The sequence below is a fragment of the Microcaecilia unicolor genome, chromosome 1, assembly GCF_901765095.1.
Source record: "Microcaecilia unicolor chromosome 1, aMicUni1.1, whole genome shotgun sequence".
NCBI classification, from domain to species: Eukaryota; Metazoa; Chordata; class Amphibia; order Gymnophiona; family Siphonopidae; genus Microcaecilia; species Microcaecilia unicolor.
In genome coordinates, this window is record NC_044031.1 from 54,858,005 (window position 1) to 54,878,988 (window position 20,984).

Sequence of the window (20,984 nt, forward strand, 5' to 3'; positions counted from 1 at the left end):
CCAAGTGTCTGCTTCTCTCTCCAGCTATCAGTGATTCTCTGTGCTGGTCATCTATTCCGGGGTGCTAGGTCATCAAGAAAGACCACGGCCAACCCTTAAAGCCCCTGGAGGATTACTAGAAAAATCTCTGCATTTCTTAGCTTTAATCATAGCTGTCTCCACCACTGCTGAAGAGTGTGATAGCTGAACCTTGTTGAACCTTATATTTCATTTCCAACCTTTTATAAACATGGTGAATGGAAAGTGGATTCTGCCACATGTGTAACTGTTAGTCCTTAAGCATGCCATGAACTGGTATGGCTACTGTTTACTTGAGGGGGCCTCTATATTTTTGAGAAGGCCAGAAGACTTCTGATCTGGGTTCCATTTCCTGTTGAAGGTGAAAATGAATATCTTCAGCCATTTTACTAACAAAATTTAGATAGGATATATCCTCAAATGGAGGCTCATTTCTTTGTAATGGAGGAGAAGAGTCAGAATCTCTGTGGAGCCTTCATCCTCATGTTTTTGGAGAGTGGATATTAAACAATCTCAGACCTTCTACTTTAGATGGAAGTGAATATGAAGACGAATCCGGAGAGGATGGATGTGGCCAATGAGCAGGATCATGCTTTCAGTCTGAAGTAGATGGTAAGAAAATGGTCTCTTTTCCTGTTCAAAAATAAAGTGAAAGGCAAAACAACGACAAAAGTGTCGAAGACTTTGGGTTTTAAATGAGAAAACTAGTTTCATGTCTGTTCAGCTGAGAAGAAAAACTAAACTGAGGAGACCACTTGTGGAGGAAGAATCACACATGTTCAGAACTTTACACTATCCAGCTTATTTTCGAAAGTGAAAGACGCCCATATTTCGACCCAAATCAGGAGATGGGCGTCTTTCTCGCATGGGTGCCCAAATCGGTATAATCGAAAGCAGGTTTTGGGCGTCTTCAACTGCACTCCGTTGCGGGAACGAATAAAGTTGATGGGGGCATGTCGGAGGCAATACTGGGGCGTGGTTATCGGCCAAACAGAGATGGGCGCGCTCGGCCGATAACGGAAAAAGAAAGGTCACTTTTTTTGGAACCTTTATTATCACGAACAGGTCCCAAAAAAGTGCCCTAAATGACCAGATGACCACCGGAGGGAATCGGGGATGATCTCCCCTGACTCCCCCAGTGGTCACTAACCCCCTCCCACCAAAAAAGAAAAAACTTCAAAAACCATTTTTTTCCAGCCTGTATGCCAGCCTCAAATTTCATCCCCAGCTCCCTGACAACAGTATGCAGGTCCCTAGAGCAGTTTTTAGTGGGTGCAGTGGACTTCAGGCAGGTGGACCCAGGCCCATCCCCCCCTACCTGTTACACTTGTGGTGGTAAATGGGAGCCCTGTAACCCCCCCCCCAAAAAAAAAAACCCACTGTATCCACATGTAGGTGCACCCCGTCACCATTAACTGCTATGGTAATGGTGTTGAGTTGTGGGGAGTGGGGTTTGGGGGGGATTTGGGGGGCTCAGCACCCAAGGGAAGGGAGCTATGCACCTGGGAGGTAATTTAAGGTTTTTTTCTATTTTTTTTAAAAGTGCCCCCTAGGGTGCCCGGTTGGTGTCCTGGCATGTGAGGGGGACCAGTGCACTACGAATCCTGGCCCCTCCCACGACCCAAAGCCTTGGATTTGGTCGTTTTTGAGCTGGGCCTCTTCGGTTTCGATTATCGCTGAAAAACGAAAACGCCCAGCTCAAAAAACGCCCACATCCAATGCATTTGCCTGGCACAAACCGTATTTTAGAAACTAAAGATAGATGCCCATCTTTTTCGAAAATACGGTTCGGCCCGCCCCTTCACGGACCCGTTCTCACAGATGGACATCCTTACACATGGGCGTTCGCGTTCGATTACGCCCCTCTGTCACCCACTTGGGTGCCTGACTCAATCCTGCTTGTTAACAAAAGATAAAGGATTATCAAATAACTTAATATCAAAAATACATTTGTCTCCAACTGTCCTACACAGCAGCCTTACTAAGCATTCTCATGCTTTACTGTCAGACCAAAATGCTATATTAAAAGATAACTCCATAACTTTTTTCTGACTCGTAGTGCCTATGTAATTACTTCATGCCTTCTGGATGTAGCTATCGCCGAATTTCTGTAAATTCTTAGACATGCTCCTAATGAGGTCAAAGATGACCTCCCACTTGTTTGTGTCATTTGTTACATTGCTCCTAATTGGTCTATAATGACTAACTGTTGTAACTATCTTGCTCATCCTGTAAGATCCTGGAAACTCTTAACACTGCAGCTACTCAAAGCTTCAGAAATCACAAGGGGAAGGGAACATTTTTAAACTGTATGTTCTACATATTATTATTGTTTATCTTGTAAGCTTTCAGGACTTTATTCCCCCTTCTCCCTCCCCCAATACAGGCCTGGGATCTGTAACCCAAGGGCAAACAAGGAAACTCTTCAATGATCATACTTTTAAAAAAGGAATGAGAAATAACAAGAGATCCCAATCCTGCTGATGCTACACTTCTAAGGGGAAAGGAAAGAATCAAGTCTGGACCTTTTTGTTGCTGAATTCATACTCCTCCTGTGGATGCATGTGCCCTGTCGATTACGGGGATCTGGAAACATAGTCTGGCAGCACTGGAGAGGCCCACACTGCATTCTTTTCCCTCCATTACCCACTGGGTGATGCTGTTGATATTTTAGGGAACATCTTTCTGGCACAATATGATAACAGGTAATGACAACTTACAGGAAAGAACCCTTCTTGACTATTAAAACCTTGCCAAGGTATAGGTACAAGGCATGAGCACACATTAAACAGTCAATCCAGATATCACTGTGACACTTACACAAAGCCAGAGAAACAATTTTACCCTTTGTTGTCTCCGTTTTCAGAACATAACGTTCCCTCAGATAAATGCACTAGATTCAAACTTCCTATGCAGAATGTTATTGTCAATGTCAGCAAAAGACCACTTTTGTCACATTACCGTGACTATCCAAGGTAGTACAGAGATCAGAACTGCTACCTAATGTTCTCTCAATACTTACAGAGCTGCCATCATGGCCTCCTGCTCAGCTTGCCGCACTGCAGCCAGCTCCTCCTCTCTTGACGTCATCGTCCCGGATGCTCCCTTCTGTTTGGCATACCAGGTGAGATCTTTACCCTTCTGCCATCTTCCAACTGGGGCCATCAGTGAATTTCCTACAGAAATTAAATAAGGCAAAAAAAAAAAAAAAAACCACTTTCCAAAAGTTCCTGAAACTTCTTCTCTACTCCCAACCCCCACAACATCCTCCAGGAATGAGAAGTTCATCTGTACTCACAGACTTTCCTTTCCACCTACTACTACTAGCAAGGAGGCACAGTATAGAACTGGCTGTTCTGTGTGCATTACATTTTTTTATGTGCTATTACCCAAGGAATTGTTATAATTGCTCAGTTATAATCACAGTTTATAAATTATCAAATCTCAACAGCACATTTGCTGATTCAAAAAGAATGAGGTGTGGTTTTGTGGAGAAGTCCCCTTTAGCAAATCACTGAGCCGTAATAAAAAGCTTACTCAATACAGTTGCAGGATATATAGAGAACAAAAAATCCACAAGGAAAAGGAAAAAGAGCTCTCTAGCATAAATCCACAAGGGTTACTTAAAATGGAGGTAAAGAATCTCAAAGATCCACATAGATAATTCAAAGACCCGTTTCACCAATAATACTGGCTTCCTCAAGGGTCAGTTACTTTTTACAATTGTAAGAGAAGGAGTATAGCACTTGAAGTATTTTTTAAATGTTTACATTTTAAATTTAATGTGTAATGAGAAATCAGCTGAATGCTTTTTACATATTAGCACAGCGCAGAGTATAAAATGAGTTTGGGAGAGTGGTTGTGCGCATGCATAGGCATCTGAAATGCAAAAGCGCCATGTTGCCACTTGCAAGATCGAGACTGCAATCAGTTTGAGCTAAGTGTAAAATTATTTGTAGCACGTGTAAGCTTAGAAAGGTCACGTGTAAGCTTAGAAAGGTTTGACCCCTGATCCCTGAGGAAGACAGTATTATCAGCGAAACGGGTCTCACCGAGTGTGGGCAAAAGTTAATGGTGCTGCCAAACACTAACCTCCCTGTTTACAAAGCCATGCTAGGGCTGCCATGCGGCAATGTTGACTGTGTCAGCATTACTGAACGGCTTTGTAAATGGGGGGGGGGGGGGGGGGGTAAGTTAAGTGCCTTTCACATTAAGTTTTAATGTACTTTGCAAGTGTTCAATATGCTTTAATTATACATTATTTGTTATAGTAAAATGGAAACAAAAAAAAATCTAAAAATATCAAAAAAGGCTGTTATGAAACACCCTTTTTTGATATTTTTATTGAGGTATCACAAAAAAACTGGAGGTTTTTCAGATTGAGCTCTGGACCCTTTTTATACACGGTTAAAAAATTATTTGAATTATATGTGTGGGTCTCCGAGCTTCTTTTCCTCCATTTTAAGTAAACCTTTCGGGTTTACTTGGTTTTACTAGAGAACTCTTTTTGCTGTTCTGTAATAAAAAGCTCCAAACTCAGCAAACATTTTTACTCAAGTTTTAGCATGGAGAAATTATATCTTACCTGATCATTTTTTCTCCTTTAGTCCTACCAGACCAGAACTCGTGGGTTAAGTTCAATCAACCAGTAGATTGAGATGAAGAAAGTTGTTCTTCATGATTTTCCCTCAAATGTACTGTGCAGCCAAAGGGCACTTAGTATTTCAAATGACAAACCAATGAAGCCCATATACAGAGCTCAAAGTAAGGACTGTAAGCATGCATTATCCATACTACTAAGGCACCACCAAGTTCAACAGGCCCACAGAACTGCAACTGGAGCCATTGCAATCCACTGAGAGAAGGATGAGCAATTGAAGCAATACATAAGTATTGCCATACTGGGACAGACCAAAGGTCCATCAAGCCCAGCATCCAACAGTGGCCAAATCAGGTCACAAAAACCTGGCAAGATCCCCCAAAAAAGTACAAAACATTTTATGCTGCTTATCCCAGAAACAGTGGATTTTTCCCCAAGTCCAATTTAATAATGGTCTATGGACTTTTCCTTTAGGAAGCCATCCAAACCTTTTTAAAAGTCTGCTAAGCTAACTGCCTTTACCACATTTTCTGGCAACAAATTCCAGAGTTGAATTACACGTTGAGTGAAGAAATATTTTCTCTGATTCGTTTTTAAATTTACTACTTTGTAGCTTCATCGCATGCCCCCTAGTCCTATTTTTGGAAAGCGTAAACAGACGCTTCACGTCTACCCGTTCCACTCCACTCATTATTCTATAAACCTCTATCATATCTCCCCTCAGCCATCTTTTCTCCAAGCTGAAGAGCCCTAGCCGCTTTAGCCTTTCCTCATAGGAAAGTCGTCCCATCCCCCTTATCATTTTCGTCACCCTTCTCTGCACCTTTTCTAATTCCACTATATCTTTTTTGACATGTGGCGACCAGAATTGAACACAATATTCAAGGTGCAGTCGCACCATGGAGCGATACAAAGGCATTATAACGTCCTCACTTTTGTGTTCCATTCCTTTTCTAATAATACCTAACATTCTATTTGCTTTCTTAGCCGCCGCAGCACACTGAGCAGAAGGTTTCAACGTTATTATCAACAATAAGTATCATACTGAAGTGTGATAGAGATCTGTAACTGAAGTAGGAGCTTTTGAACTCTAATTAGATATAAATCTCCAACTGAAGTTGGAGCTATGGGACTCTGCTGAAATACAGCTCTGCAACAGAAACTGGAACTAATGCATAGTAGTGGCAAAGATGACAGAACCAACTGAGGAAACTGCAGAGAAAACTGCAAAATTAAGAACAGATTATGAAATGGAAAGAAAAGGAATGAAGTAATGTAAAAAAATCCCCATGGGTGGATTTCTGGACTGATCTGATAGGACTAAAGGAAAGAAAAATATCTGGTAAGGCAAATCCTCCTTCCAAAGTGTTCTACCTTAAAAGTCCAGAACTCGTGAGATACAACAAAGCAGTTCACAAATAGGGTGGGAGATCAAATTTGTAGTCCAACACGCTTAACCGAAATTCTAGGTATATTAAAAGCAAGAAGCCGGCAAAAGAATCAATTGGACCGCTAGATGACTGAGAGGTAAAAGGGGCACTCAGGGAAGACAAGGCCATAGAGGAGAGATTAAATTAATTCTTTGCTTCAGTCTTCACCGAGAGACATGTGGGAGAGATACCGGTGCCAGAAATGGTATTTAATGCTAATGAGTCAGAGAAACTGAATCAAATGTTTATAAACCTGGAAGAAGTAATGGTGGAATTTGACAAATTGAAGAGTAGCAAATTGCATGGACCAGATGCTATACATCCCACACATGGGCATAGTTTGACTGCTTCATTTGTGTGTGTGTGGGGGGGGGGGGGGGGGCATGACACATTAGTATATTAATTTGCATACATACATCTTATACATATTCATTATGGTGATTCAAAACACACACAAGCCTAAAACACTGAATATGAAGCATATATATATATATATATATATATATATATATATATATATACATACATATATATACAGTGTAATCCACTTAAGTGCAAGGGTCTCGGACCAAAGAAATACATGCAGTTAACCGGAGCGTGCACTTAACCATTGTGACCCTAAGAAGCTTGACATCTGATAAACATATGTACAGTGCTGTTTATTATACGTACAGTATACAGTCTCCATTAACTGAAGTTAGGAGAAGTAATCAGTCATAGTCCTCTGTACACTATTATGTCTGTGAGTTCCATAGACTACGTCTGCCAGATGGTAGAAACTGTCATAGCACTGACATCCAGTGGCCTCCAGATAGGCCCGCACAGTGTTGAGACTCTCCAGCGCTCTTGCAAAAGTGACAGGAGGTTGTTGAATTTCGTCAGCATGTGCCTCGCTGCTCATTTCATCATCTGTTTCATCATCAGCCATTGCCTGCGTGTAGGCGCATATCTCGACATCAGTGCTGTCGTCAGCTGTTTGTAGATCGTAATCAACACCTACGTACTGATGAAACTCCTCTTCAGTAACACCGGCTGGGATGTCAATAGCCTCTTCATCTGACGCGTTTGCAACAGCTGCATCTGTTTCATCCCTCTCCAAATCCTTAACAAAGCTTGCCCGCTTGTAGCAGTTCACAATGGTTGCCTGTGTAACATGATTCCAGGCTTCTTTCTGCATATGTAGTGATAGATTACGAGCCAGTTCAACCGCACGTTTATCCTTGCCTGTCTGGTCATCCATAATGCTCATCAGACGACGTAGCACAAGAGCCCGATAATGTTGTTTGAAATTGGCTATTATGCCCTGATCCGTAGGTTGGATCAGAGAGGTAATGTTTGGTGGCAGGAAGACCACCTTGACGTTAGACAGCCTGACATCATCATAAAGCAAAAAAATCTGACGCTTTTGTGCCCACATTCTAGTGTCTAACTTCTTTAGCCACAGCTTCCAAATTTCCCCAGTCATCCATGAATTTGCATTAGCCTTGTATGACATAGGAAGTCGCTTAACATTCTTGAAGCAATGGGGCTGTTTGCTCTTTCCAATGACAAGTGGTTCCAACTTCTCACTCCCATCCATATTGCAGCAAAGGAGGATCGTCAGTCGGTCCTTCGATGTTTTACTTCCTGTAGTTTCAGCTTGTTTGAATGCAAGTGTTCCATCAGGAATTGCTCGCCAATAGAGACCATTTTCATCACGAGGTGCAAACTTGTTCAAGATGGTAGGAAGAACTGAAACAACCCAATTTTCAGCACCAAAGTCATCAGCGTCTTGTTTTTCACCATGCTGTTTCTTGAATTTTATGTTGTTCCTCTCCTTCCATCTTTCCAACCATCCAACAGTGGCTTTGAATTCAGTTAGTCCAAGACTTTCAGCTAGCTGATTAGCTTTCTCCAAAAGCAGTGGACCACTGACAGGAAACTGTGTGCTCCTGACTTGAGAAAACCACCGAAGAAGAGCATCTTCTACATCCTCAGCTTTTCCCGCCAGTTTACGTTTCCTGTGTGAAATTGCATTGTTTTGCCAGTCTTCCAGAAGCTAATCTTTCTGCTTCAAGATACATGAAATTTGACTGGGACTGAGACCATATCCTTTAGCAATAGATGCTTGACTTTGTTTGTTTTCTAATTTTTTAAGAACTTCTATTCATTCAGCCAGTGTTATAAAGTCTAACAGTTGCGTGATGACGACGACTCCAGTGTACACTCTAACAACTTTCTTTTGCTTATTCTGCCTGTGGCAGTTAACCAATGAGATTTCAAATTTATCACCCCTTTGTCATGTGCCAATTGGCATCCATATTCCGTGTGTGCGCTTATGCGGAGTCTTTCCTGCAGAGGAGCAATCTTAAACCATGCATATAAGCGAATCTTGCACTTATCAGTGGTGCGCTAAACTGAAGTTTGTCCCCATAGAAATTGATGGCGCCAAAAACGGGACCGAAGTACGGCATGCAGCTAAACAGAGCATGCGCTTATCTAATGTGCACTTAAATGGAGTGCACTGTATATATAATTTTGTTTTTTTAACTGAAATAAGCCAACACCATGGGGAAAGTTTTCTCATTATGCTTCCTCTCACAATCACATAACATCAATACACCTACTGGAAAACTAAACAGGCTAGATTAGAACATATTGATCCTGCATAGTCATTCAATGCTAGCAGAATACCTGGTCTCTTCAACACATGCAGAATGCAGATAAACGCTCAACAAATATAGAATATGTAACTACAGACTAAAAATAGAAATATTTTTATTATTTTGACTTATGAAAACCACTTGCCACTGAAACATGCTCAAAACAGAATAATTCATTTGTTCAAAAGAGAAGAGAGAAAGATGTGATTCCATAAGCCCCAATGAAAGGGGAGTTTAATTTTACTCCAATCTTTATAACACCAGGCTTCAAGGCAGATTACAACAGTAGTTAAGATGAACTCATCAGTAAAAAGGATATCCCCACTGAAACTTGGCCATGTATTACTGTTTGAAGCTATTTTAGTGATATTCAGTTTTTATTGCATGACTAGTAACGAAGGCCCGTTTCAAATCGCAATGAAACGGGCGCCAGCAAGGCTCCCCTCCGTCCCTTTGTGTCTCCGTGTGCCGGCCCCCCTGCAGCCTCCGTGCGAATGTGCTGTGACCCTGGCCCTTTTGGCACGCCCCCCAGCGTCCGTGACCGTTCCGTTCCCCCCGATGTGTGTTGCCAGTGCACCCCCTTCCACCCCCACCGATGTCGTCGCTGCTGGCCCCCCCACCCCACTGACCTGCCGAAACAGAAGATTTGTCACGTCAATGCCCCTGCAGTAGGAACCGATAGAGTAATGTGTGCTCCGCCCTCGACGTCATCGCGTTTTGACGCGAGGGCGGAGCAGAGCTACAGTGCAGTACAACGTTGGAGCTGAGAATGTGCTCCGTCCTCAACGTCATAACGTTTGACGCGAGGGCGGGGCCCACAGACTGTGATTTTGTGTGGCTTCAGAGCTTCGAACCTGGCTTCAGTGACGTCAGTGCAAATAGAACGTTGAGGGTGAGTTTTATATATATAGATATTTATGTCTACATATGGGAAGCTTTCAAAGAAATGAAAAAGCTGTCGAAGTAAAAAAAAAAAAAAATTGTTCTCCACCTTTTAAGGCACTGCCTATCCAACTGGACCAACTTTTGACTTTTTACAGATGGCCCACACAAATAGCTTGGGGGGCAGGGGGCCACGGGGTAGCTCCAGGCGGGTGGCTAGGCGTTTTGTGACACCAGTCCACTCATCTGAAACCTCCTCCCTCCCCCAAGAGCATCCCTCCTCCTCCCTCCCCCAAAATGAACCCCTTCATGATGAAGCCCCCCCTCCTGAAAGTACCCCCCAGATCACCCATCTTGAAGCCCCCCCCCCCCAAATATCAGGACCCCCTCAAAGCGCCCCCTTTAAAAGCATCCCCTTCCCTCCTGATAACCCTCTACACCCCTGTAGACACTTGAACCTACCCCGAAGGCATCCCTGGTGGTCTTAAGGTAATCTGAACAAAAACGGTTGTCACGACCTCTAGCTATAGTACCAAGAGACTGCTCCCAGACGTCGTGGCAGCCATTTTGAACCTGGAGCCAGCATGGGCAAGTGCGAGAAGAGATTGCTCCTGTCTGCTTACCTTAGAACTCCAGGGTTGCTTTCAGGTAGGTCCAGGAGCTCTTCCAGGAGTGGGAAGGAAATCGGCAAAAAACTAACCCACCTGATATTTAGACTGCATTCACCAAGTTAATGTCCCAGAGGTAGGAAGAATCTGGATATTCAATGCTGCTGCTGCTGCTGCCTGGACATGACAGGGCACTGAATATTGGGGCCGAACTCGCCCATAGCAATCAGCAGTGGGAAAAAAAAAAGTTGACTGCCAAGGGCTGAACACTGACCAGTAATTTAAATTTTCGTAAAACCTAATTGCTTTCACCTTTAATATTATTAATAAAGTTCCTTCAAGAAGTTTTATGCTTATCTGGTGCAGATGCAATAGGAATTTCTAAGATATATTATGTTTCTTTTAACTCTGCTGCTAGAGATGGCGTCCGGGTGAATTACTGATGTCCGGAAGTACAGACTGTTGTGAATAGCAGATGGGCAAGTTTTAACCCAAGTCCCTGACGAAAGCGATGAAACCCGCGGTGTCGGGCGTGATCTAGGGAAAGCCTAAGTGGACTCCAACAGCATAAGACATCATGGAGAGGAACTTAAGATAAGTCCTCCCAATAATAAATTTTTTATTTATAGCACTTGTAGCGGTTAGCACTTGTAGCTTGGAGCACGTTTAGAAGCATGTGTGTTTGCAATAGCACTATTAAATAGCTTATTAAGGGATTGCCCGATGAGGAGACGCTATGCCACCAGGCAACAAAACATTTATGAGTGTGCCGTAAGTGGTGTCTTCTGAGGGTTCCCATACTAAGTTTGGCATGTATTTATGAATCTGCAGTTAATACATTCATGCAATTGAATATATCTTTAGAAGTTGGGATCTATGTTGTTATTATTAAAAGAACAATTTTTTGAAAAAATACGAGTCCCACAGGTGCACGCTGCACACATGATTAGTTCTTTTTTCTTTGGACTGGTGTAGTATCTAGTTGAATTTACCAAAGATTCTAATATTTAGGAGAGTTTCAGTGGTTTCAGTTGCTAGAGATGGAGCAGCATAGTATTTTAATGTTTTGGAGTCCTCGGATGATCTAGATTTAACTGCTTTTCCCTCTACTGATGAGATTCCAACCAGAGCTACTTTACTTGTATCTTTTGTCTCAAAGATAGATAACAAAGATGTTAAGAATTTATTTTACAAAAATATGTTTCTCTTTTGGAAGATCTAAAAATTAATTGGTCCCCTGATGTTAGCAGGATCACACAGACACGGCGAAAACAATTAATTTTGTTAAAATCTAAGGTCCTGTCCTTGGGAGCATTCTTTTTAATTCAATTTCTGTGCAAGTGTCTGGTGTCCTTTTCACCACTGCTTTTGGCTCCTAGCTACTACTCAATTGTCTCCCCTTGTTCCTTCTCACCCAGTACTTCCCTCGCCCTTAATTGTCTTGTCTGTATTATCATTAGATTGTAAGCTCTATTGAGCAGGGACTGTCTCTCTTTGTCATGTGTTCAGCGCTGCATGCGTCTGGTAGCGCTATACAAATGTTAATAATAATAATATATATTTTAAGACCCTTTGAGATTGGAACATTTTTTGAAAGATAGGTAAGATCTAGGCAAGAACAGTGCATATTTGAGTAATGACTGCGGGAGGTAAAAGTATATAGGAATGCAAAACAATTTTTTTCAAAAACACTTTTGGTGTTCTCTTCTCCTCGATGTGGGCTATGAGTAACATATATTGGGGGTCGATGTTCAATGAGTTTTAAGTGGACTTCACTTAGCGGGCCATCCCAACATATTCAGTAATACTTAACTACTCACTGCCACTGAACATCCCCTCTGACCACTGTGGGGCACTGTGTAGTTAGTGTTAGAGTGGTCCACAGGTGGAATCAGAGAGAAGCCAGCAGTTATGCAGGCACCAGCCATATTCAGTAACAATGTCTACATAGCTAAGAGGACTGATAGGACTCCCTTTTTGTATGCTCCTAACTTTGACCAATTAGCTATGTCGGTGGCACACTTAATATTGGCAAGTACCTGCAAAACTTCCGGGTCAATGGCTGACCCAGATATTCAATGCTGGTGCCCAGACATGGACCCAGCATTGAATATTCAGGTTACATTCATCCCTCGGTGGTCAGCGGCCTTAAACCATGGGCTTAAAATTGGGTGAATTATGTTTAACTTGTGTCATTTTAAAAGAAATATAAAAAAATATTTACTTTATATAAATTGAGTGATTAATAAATAAGGGGGGAAAAGGTTAAAAATATTAATTAGCAGTAATTATCCCTTTTTGTACTGGCTTGCAAGTTCAGGTGAGAAGGAAGGTGAGGTAAGTCCAATTAGAATCTGCTCCATCCTCAATGTATACAATGTTGGGTCTTAAGGTGAGGTATCATGGGTACTCACTCACTTTAGCTTCTCAAGGAGGGGGTCTCCCCCAAGTATTACAGTCTTTAATTGATAGAGTAACTATGTATTTCTCATATACTGCTGACAACACAGAAATCCCTCGGCTTTCACCATCACCCAACTCGGAGACATCTAGACGTTCCCTATGTTTAAATAGAACTAAAAGGCTTTTCAGCTCTCCTGCCACAGAAGCTCACAATAAAAAATAGAATGCCTGAAATCATTATGCAGTGCTTAAAAAGTAAAAAAAAGAAGATATTCTTACCCAAATAGTTTTCCCTCTGCTTGTCTGTTTTCACATCATCCCAGTTGAACTGATCTTGTCCTCCTCTCACACCACCTCTGGATGACCCAAACATTGTGACTGTGGAAACAAAACTATACTGTGAAAAATGAAGCAGCCCCTGGTGTCCCCATCTTTTCCCTCCACTGCTAGCAGATATTCCAATTTTCCAGCCTGGTACTTAATGGAGTGTCCATCAGGCGCCAAGCCATAAGGAAAAGTTACATCAGTGATGCTCTCAGCTCTTATTCCACAATTCCATATGCTGAGCAGCTCTAGGGAGCTAAAAGTTTACAGTACAGTTAACAATTAATATACCACAAACACCAAAAGTTCAAAGCGGTTTATAATAAGACTAAAATCAAGACAGCCTCCTGATGAAAAAAGAAGAAAAAAATAACGAAAAAACTCCATCTGGACCTAGCAAGAAAATTGTTAAAAAAAAAAAAAAACTTTTAGCAACTTCCTAAAATGTACGCACTCTAGTTTATTCGTGAAGCAAGAAATATATGCACATCAAATTTTAGGAGCTTGAAACGAAAGAGGGGTACCTGCTGAGCCAATCCTGACAGAGGAGCAGGATCAGGGTCATTGCTGTTAATATAGAGGAGCCGACCTGCGGGCTGAGATTGGGGAGCCTTGCCGCAAACCGGGCTCAAGGGTAGGACGCTGTCTGCCTGTGGCTGGTGATTTCTTCCAGGGTAAACCCCTGAAAAACTTGGACAGTTAATGCTGGATCCAAATCTCCGTTGGTAATGGTGCTACATCAGAGAAGTTGATTGTGGGGTGTCAACTGGCTACAGGTCAGGCGAGAGGGGTTTTGAATATGTGCATAACCCCAGAAGGAAAAATTATACACTCTTGTGACTTTGTAAGATCGAGTCTGGTTACCATCATAGCTGTATGCTGAGGACTTTCATGACAACAGATGCAGAGATCCAGTTGTTAAATAAAGTTCAGTTAATTTCCTTGACTCTCCTGACTACTATGTGGTTCCCGTGTGAGATCCGGAGAGAACCTGGAGTGAGTACACCCAGTCTCCTGAACCCCAAGATCAGCTCATGGAGTATTACGCCTGAGCTTAACCCACCTAGGTGAGAGGAGCGGGTTACACAGGCTCATGGTTTCACCTACTTAAATGCCAATATAGGATACAGCATAAACTTTATACTCCATAGAAACAGCCCCAACATTTAATGCTTTTTAAGCTCTGAACACATTTCCAGTTTTATTTATTCACTAGGAAAAAATGCCCGTTTCTGAGCGGAATGAAATGGGCGCTAGCAAGGGGCCCCCTCCCTCCGTCCCTCGAAGCTACTTGCCTTGTTCGCTGTGGGACGTTTCGGCCCTCGAGTGTCAATAGCTCCGCCCTCGACGTCATGACGTTTTGACGCGAGGGCGGTGCAGACACTCCAGGGCACACCAGATATCTCGGGCGCCTCAACTTCCGTGGAGGCTTCAGAACGTTGGGGTTGCCTTTTATATATATAGATTTATATTTATGGCTTGGCTGTCTCCTCCTGTTTTTTAAGGCTTCTTGTTCAGTTGGAACTAGTGGTGGAATCTGGTACCATGAGCCTTCATTCAAACTACCTGGGGCTTCTTCTCCTGTTTTATATCTCCTCACTATACCTTGCCTGCGTTTAGCCACTAGGTGTCACTGTTCAGTGACAGCTGAGGCCTCCTCTCCTCTCCCCTCCCACCTGCTGCTACCGCCGAGCCAGTAGGAATTCTTCCAGCATAGCACTGCCACTGAGCCAGCCATTCTCACAATGCTTTTCTATAGAAGCACTTTCAGCATATCCTGCTGTAATGCAACTTAAAACTGAGCAGCCAGGGTGGTGGTGGACTGGATTAGGATCTGGCTGAGCGATAGAGGGTAGTGGTAAATGAGAAAAGAAAGGTGATTACAGGAGTGTTTCAGGATCAGCCTGGAGCCAATTCTCTAATATACCTGTGAGTGATAATGCAGAGAGATTAGAAATAAACGAGAAGTTACCCAAAAAAGCTCAAGGAGTAGTTGCGTGCTTGGCTAAGATTCAATGCAACAAGTACAGCGTGCAGAAACACAGTGGCATGGACTCGCATTCTCCTTGGAATGAGCAGCAGGGGAAGCATTGCATGGTTTGTGCTCTTTTGGTCAGGCTGGAAGTAGTCTAAAGAAGGGCTACCAAAACAGTGTAGAGTCTGCACCCAAAGTCACAGGAAATGAAACTAAAGGGAAAAAAAACAGTACTTATCCCTCCCAGAAATTCCCTGCATTAGATCTTATAGGAGACTTCTCTCAGTCAAAGGTGAATTCTATTACGAGTACCATCTTACAAAGCCCCAAGGTGGAGGCGTCCCTGCAGTCATCAGAAGCTGAATCAATTAAACCCAATCTGCCTATGTGGGACATTTTCAACCTGCTACTTTAACCTCCTTGTCAAAACTCTTTTTTAAGATGAAAAAAGCAGAGTGCAGGTTAGATCCTATTCCGAGATGATGGATTGAATTGCTTAAACATGATCTACTCCCTATAATCCTTCAGAAGATTAATCAAAGTCTACTATTCGGTAGCATCCCAAAGATTTGAGAACCTTCAGTTTAAGCAGTTCTAAGGTATAGAATTATAGACCTATATCTAACCTAAGCTTTCCTGTGAAATTGGTAGAACAGGTAGTACTGGCCCAATTGACAAGATTTGTCAAAGAACAAATATTCTTCATCCCCATCAATTGGGTTTTCATGCCAGTCAAAGTACTGAAACTATATTTTCTTCAGTGAAGTCTATAAGATGCTAGACAATGGTGATCTAGTCCTAGTGGAAAAGAGAAAAAAATCGTTTACAAGACAGCCTTCCTAGGGCTCGTTTCATTGTTGAGGAAACGGGCTTGGTTACAGCCTATACAATGGGCTAGATAACCTCAACCCGTCGTCTCCTGTTTTTATCTAACGGTCTCAAGGAAAGATCAATAGTTAAGTACTACTTTAAGACTGGAGTGCTTCTTTGTTTTGACGGCCGCTGGTCCTTACCGTATGCAACCCAGCGCTGACCCGCTCTATCCCTCTCTTAACCTGGCTTCCGGGTCCTCCTGGGCCCTTGTCTTCCTTTGTGGGCGTGACCATGCAGGGAAGGACCGAACAAGTCACCGTGGCGCAAGAAAAAGGTGAACTTTAAAAGGTTTTCTATCGGGATCTGCGTGGATCTCGCTGTATCCGTCTTTTACCCTTATCAACCCTCCTCCTTGCTCCCAGCAACGATTCAAGTTGTCGCGAAAATGTATCGTCTCCCTCTCCCGGCGGCTAGTCCTACTGTATAAATGATGAGTGACCGACGTGCATGCACGCACGGCACGTCACAGGTCTCTCCCGACGTTGAGGCGCGCCACGCGGGGCCCTATGCGGCCGCCTCGGTCGCCTCTCCCTAAGACCGGCCCTGCAGCATGCCACCCAGAGCCAGGGTGTGTTTATAAGCCCCTCCTCCCTAAGGAGACAACCGCATTATTACAACCAGATTAAAGGTCCTAATAAGAACAAAAAAAATAGATTCCTTTTCCTTCCTTCTCTTCTCCCTTGAGTGGAAGCATAAGTAACATAACTTCTCTCTTACCGGCACGGACGACATGCGATAGGAACCTGCTGCAATCACGCATCTGAACCGTTCTCCCAGGGACATTTGCGTCACTAACGTGCGACAGCACCACCTGGGCTGGGCTCGTCAGCCTGCGCCGCCACCGGTTACCAGAGCAACCGATGGTTTTGGACAGTTTCAGGACGATTCTTCTCGCCTGCAGCGCGTGTAGCCTCCGCTTGTGTATTGGGGAGGAAGGCCACTGATCATTAAGAGAGTGTTGCCAGTTTGGTGTGTTTTTTTCCTGCCAAATTTAGTTATTGTGATTTTTTCGGGCTACTTCCTTGTAATTATACGATCTATTCACTGTTGCTCCCAAGGAGGTTTAATAGACAGCTGGTGAAGTGACGTCAAAACGCTGAAACCAATTAGGTCAATCTGAGTTTTCCCTTCCCCGCGCAGCCGTCATCCCCGTATAATCAAAACAAAGCAAACAAACCTATGAGCTGCTGCATCTACGTAGTCGTTCTTGATTGCTGATGGTACCATTTTTATTTAATCTCACTGATATTTTCAAACATGCCAACTTACGCAGCATACGGATGTATACAGAGGAAGAATAAAAACGGGATAATTTTTCATAGGTAGAGTAGTAATTTCCTAGAAATCTTATTCAGCGATCAGTTGAAGGGGCTGGTTACAGGGGCATCCTAGTGTTATAGTCGTGCAGAGATTTTTTTTTTCTCCTGGTAATGGGCCACTAAAACAGACATCATGTTATGAGAATCAGGTGCTTAACATTTATGACATCCATATCCCACATTTAACATGTATTAGGTTGAAACCTGGGAGCATTTGAAAGCTTTTATTATCTGTGCCTAGATGGTTAGTGGGAACTTGCTCCTTCTGTTTTGAAGCATGCAGTGGTATGTTATAAAAATGCACTTAATATTGTTTATTACTATTATTTACAACTGGTTGATATACAGCAGAAGTTAACCAAGTCAACTTCATGCTTTGTAATATAATTTTTAATAGCATTTGTCTCAGTCATTACCCAAATAAAAATAATATTATAATGTTAATTATACGACTGTGTATGCCTCTTATGGTAGCTTTTGTTAATTAAAGCCGTACCAGAAAAATATTTGCAAGTGCAATTTTATTATGCAGGCAAACAATACACCGCCAAAATACAAAATAGCAAGCAGCACAGTATTAATCACCAAGTTTATACAAAGTTGATTATTTTCAGTAAAAAATAAACCTGTTGGCTACCTGCTTTGTGAATATTCCATCACTGTTTAATTATTGCTACCAAGTATTACATATTTAGGGCATATGCCTACCATTCCAGTTTTAAGCCTCTAATCCAGCTCTGCCGTTCTATCTATCGCTTAACACCTCAGTCACTACATATATACCCATAACACCTCAGTTACTACTTATGGCCCCTTTACACATTCTCTTCCTTGCCCTGTCCCTTCCTAATCTTTTTCCCCTCCCCCTACCGCTGTCTACCACTGGAACTCACTGCCCACCCATGTCCTCTCCCATCTTGCTCACTACTGCAATACCCTACTCACCCCCGTCCCTCACCACCTCACCATCTCTCCTGTCCCCCTCCTCCTTCCTAGCTCTCAACCTTCAACACTTCCTTCCTGCCATTAACCCATCCCCATTCCTCCTAAGCGCATCCCGTCTTCGTCGCCTTCGTCGCCCTACCTCCCCCACCCTCCTCCGCACTCTCTTGCTCCTCCTCCTGCTATCCGCAGGAGACATCAATCCCAATCCAGGTCCCCCACACCTGTCTTCGTCCTATCCATGCAAACGTTTCCGGGATGTCTCCAATCTCATATCTATTCCCCTCCTCCCCCCCTCTTCCCTCCCCTTCTCATGTGCACTGTGGAATGCCCACTCGGTCTGCAACAAACTTCCCTTCACCCACGATCTCTTCATCTCTCATTCCCTTCACCTGCTTGCCCTAACTGAAACCTGGCTCTCCCCTGACGACTCTGCCTCAGTTGCGGCTCTATGCCATGGAGGCTCTCTCTTCTCCCATACTCCCCGCCTAGTTGGCCGTGGAGGAGGCGTCGGGTTACTACTCTCGCCCTCCTGTAGCTTCCAACCCCTCCTCCTACCACAGTCTCACTGCTTCTCATCCTTTGAAGTCCACTCCATCCGTCTATTCTACCCGTTGCCACTCAGAGTGGCAGTCATTTACCGCCCCCCTGATAAATCCCTCCCTTCCTTCCTCACCGACTTCGATGCCTGGCTTTCTGTTTTTCTTGAACCCTCATCTCCATCCCTCATTCTCGGAGACTTCAACATACACGTTGATGACCTGTCCAACTCTCACGCTTCTCAGTTCCTCACTCTAACATCATCCTTCAACCTCCAGCTTTGTTCCACCACCCCTACTCACCGTGATGGCCATTGCCTTGACCTCGTCCTCTCCTCTTCCGGCTCACCCTCCAATTTCCACACCTCAGCTCTTCCTGTCTCTGATCATCACCTGATCACCTTCACACTTCTTCACCCTCCCCCTCAGCCCCGCCCAACATTAACCACTACTTCCAGGAATCTCCAGATTATTGACCCTCCCACCTTATCATCTAGTATTTCTAATCTCCTCCCCTCCATCATGTCCTCCGAGTCTGTTGACGAGGCTGTCTCCGCTTACAATGCCACTCTCTCCTCTGCTCTGGACACCCTTGCACCATCCACCTCCCGTCCCACAAGGCGTACTAATCCCCAGCCCTGGCTGACCCCTTGCATCCGTTACCTTCGCTCCTGCGCCCGATCTGCTGAACGCCTCTGGAGGAAATCTCGCACCCATTCAGATTTCCTTCACTACAAATTCATGCTATCCTCCTTCCAGTCCTCACTATTCCTTGCCAAACAGGACTATTACACCCAATTGACTAATTCTCTCAGCTCTAACCCTCGTCGTCTCTTCGCCACCCTTAACTCCCTCCTCAAAGTGCCCTCCGCTCCCACCCCCCCGTCACTCTCTCCTCAATCACTGGCTGACTACTTCCGCGACAAGGTGCAAAAGATCAACCTTGAGTTCACTACCAAGCCACCTCCTCCTCTTCACCCTTCAACCCTCTCCCTCAACCAACCAACCCAGACCTCTTTCTCCTCCTTTCCTGATAACTCCGAGGAGGAAACCGCCCGCCTTCTTTCCTCCTCAAAATGCACCACTTGTTCCTCTGATCCCATCCCCACCAACTTACTTAACACCATCTCTCCTACTATCACCCCCTCCATCTGTCATATCCTCAACCTCTCTCTCTCCACTGCAACTGTCCCCGACACCTTCAAGCATGCTGTAGTCACGCCACTCCTCAAAAAACCATCACTAGACCCTACCTGTCCCTCCAACTACCGCCCCATCTCCCTCCTACCCTTCCTCTCCAAGACACTTGAGCGCGCAGTCCACAGCCGCTGCCTTGATTTTCTCTCCTCTCATGCCATCCTTGATCCGCTTCAATCCGGTTTTCGCCCTCTTCACTCGACAGAAACAGCACTTTCTAAAGTCTGTAATGATCTGTTCCTTGCCAAATCCAGAGGCCACTACTCCATCCTCATCCTCCTGGATCTATCCGCTGCTTTTGACACTGTCAATCATGACTTACTTCTTGCCACACTGTCCTCATTTGGGTTCCAGGGCTCTGTCCTCTCCTGGTTCTCCTCCTATCTCTCCCACCGCACCTTCAAAGTTCACTCTCATGGATCTTCCTCCACCCCCATCCCCTTATCTGTTGGTGTTCCCCAGGGATCGGTCCTTGGACCCCTTCTCTTCTCAATCTACACCTCTTCCCTGGGCTCCCTGATCTCATCTCATGGTTTCCAGTATCATCTCTATGCTGATGACACCCAACTGTATCTCTCCACACCAGACATCACCGCGGAGACCCAGGCAAAGGTATCGGCCTGCTTATCCGACATTGCTGCCTGGATGTCCAACCGCCACCTGAAACTGAACATGTCCAAGACCGAGCTTATCGTCTTTCCACCAAAACCCACTTCTCCTCTTCCTCCACTTTCTATCTCAGTTGATAACATCCTCATCCTCCCCGTCTCATCTGCCCGCAACCTCGGAGTCATCTTTGACTCCTCTCTTTCCTTCTCTGCGCATATCCAGCAGATAGCCAAGACCTGTCGCTTCTTCCTCTTTAACATCAGCAAAATTCGCCCTTTCCTCTCTGAACACACCACCCGAACTCTCGTCCACGCTCTCATTACCTCTCGCCTGGACTACTGCAACTTACTCCTCACCGGCCTCCCACTTAGCCATCTATCCCCCCTTCAGTCTGTTCAGAACTCTGCTGCACGTCTCATATTCCGCCAGAACCGATATACTCATATCACCCCTCTCCTCAGGTCACTTCACTGGCTTCCGATCAGATACCGCATTCAATTCAAGCTTCTCCTTCTTACCTACAAATGCACTCAGTCTGCTGCCCCTCACTACCTCTCTACCCTCATCTCCCCTTACGTTCCCGCCCGTAACCTCCGTTCACAGGATAAATCCCTCCTCTCAGT

The 20,984-nt window shown here is 44.2% G+C and overlaps 2 protein-coding genes across 4 annotated transcripts in view; one reads left to right on the plus strand and one right to left on the minus strand.

The window, feature by feature from the left end:
* C1H1orf35 (chromosome 1 C1orf35 homolog) overlaps positions 1–20,984 on the minus strand; it is a 67,641-nt gene that overhangs the window by 37,132 nt on the left and 9,525 nt on the right. The window contains exons 1-3 of one of the 3 annotated variants that reach the window (XM_030197319.1): positions 16,473–16,768; positions 12,863–12,961; positions 3,041–3,194 (exon numbers count right to left, since the gene is read on the minus strand). In XM_030197319.1, coding sequence (XP_030053179.1) covers positions 3,041–3,194; positions 12,863–12,961; positions 16,473–16,515 — 296 coding nt within the window. In that variant the 5' untranslated portion in view covers positions 16,516–16,768. Of the gene's footprint in view, positions 1–3,040; positions 3,195–12,862; positions 12,962–15,895; positions 15,984–16,472; positions 16,769–20,482; positions 20,486–20,984 lie in introns of those variants that run through there. The other 2 variants (XM_030197337.1, XM_030197328.1) reach the window with 2 other exon arrangements.
* The window catches only part of LOC115466240 (39S ribosomal protein L55, mitochondrial-like), an 85,506-nt gene continuing 80,483 nt past the window's right edge, over positions 15,962–20,984 (plus strand). The window contains exon 1 of the mRNA XM_030197381.1: positions 15,962–16,029. The gene's annotated coding sequence lies outside the window, so the exon portion shown is untranslated. The remainder of the gene's footprint in view (positions 16,030–20,984) is intronic.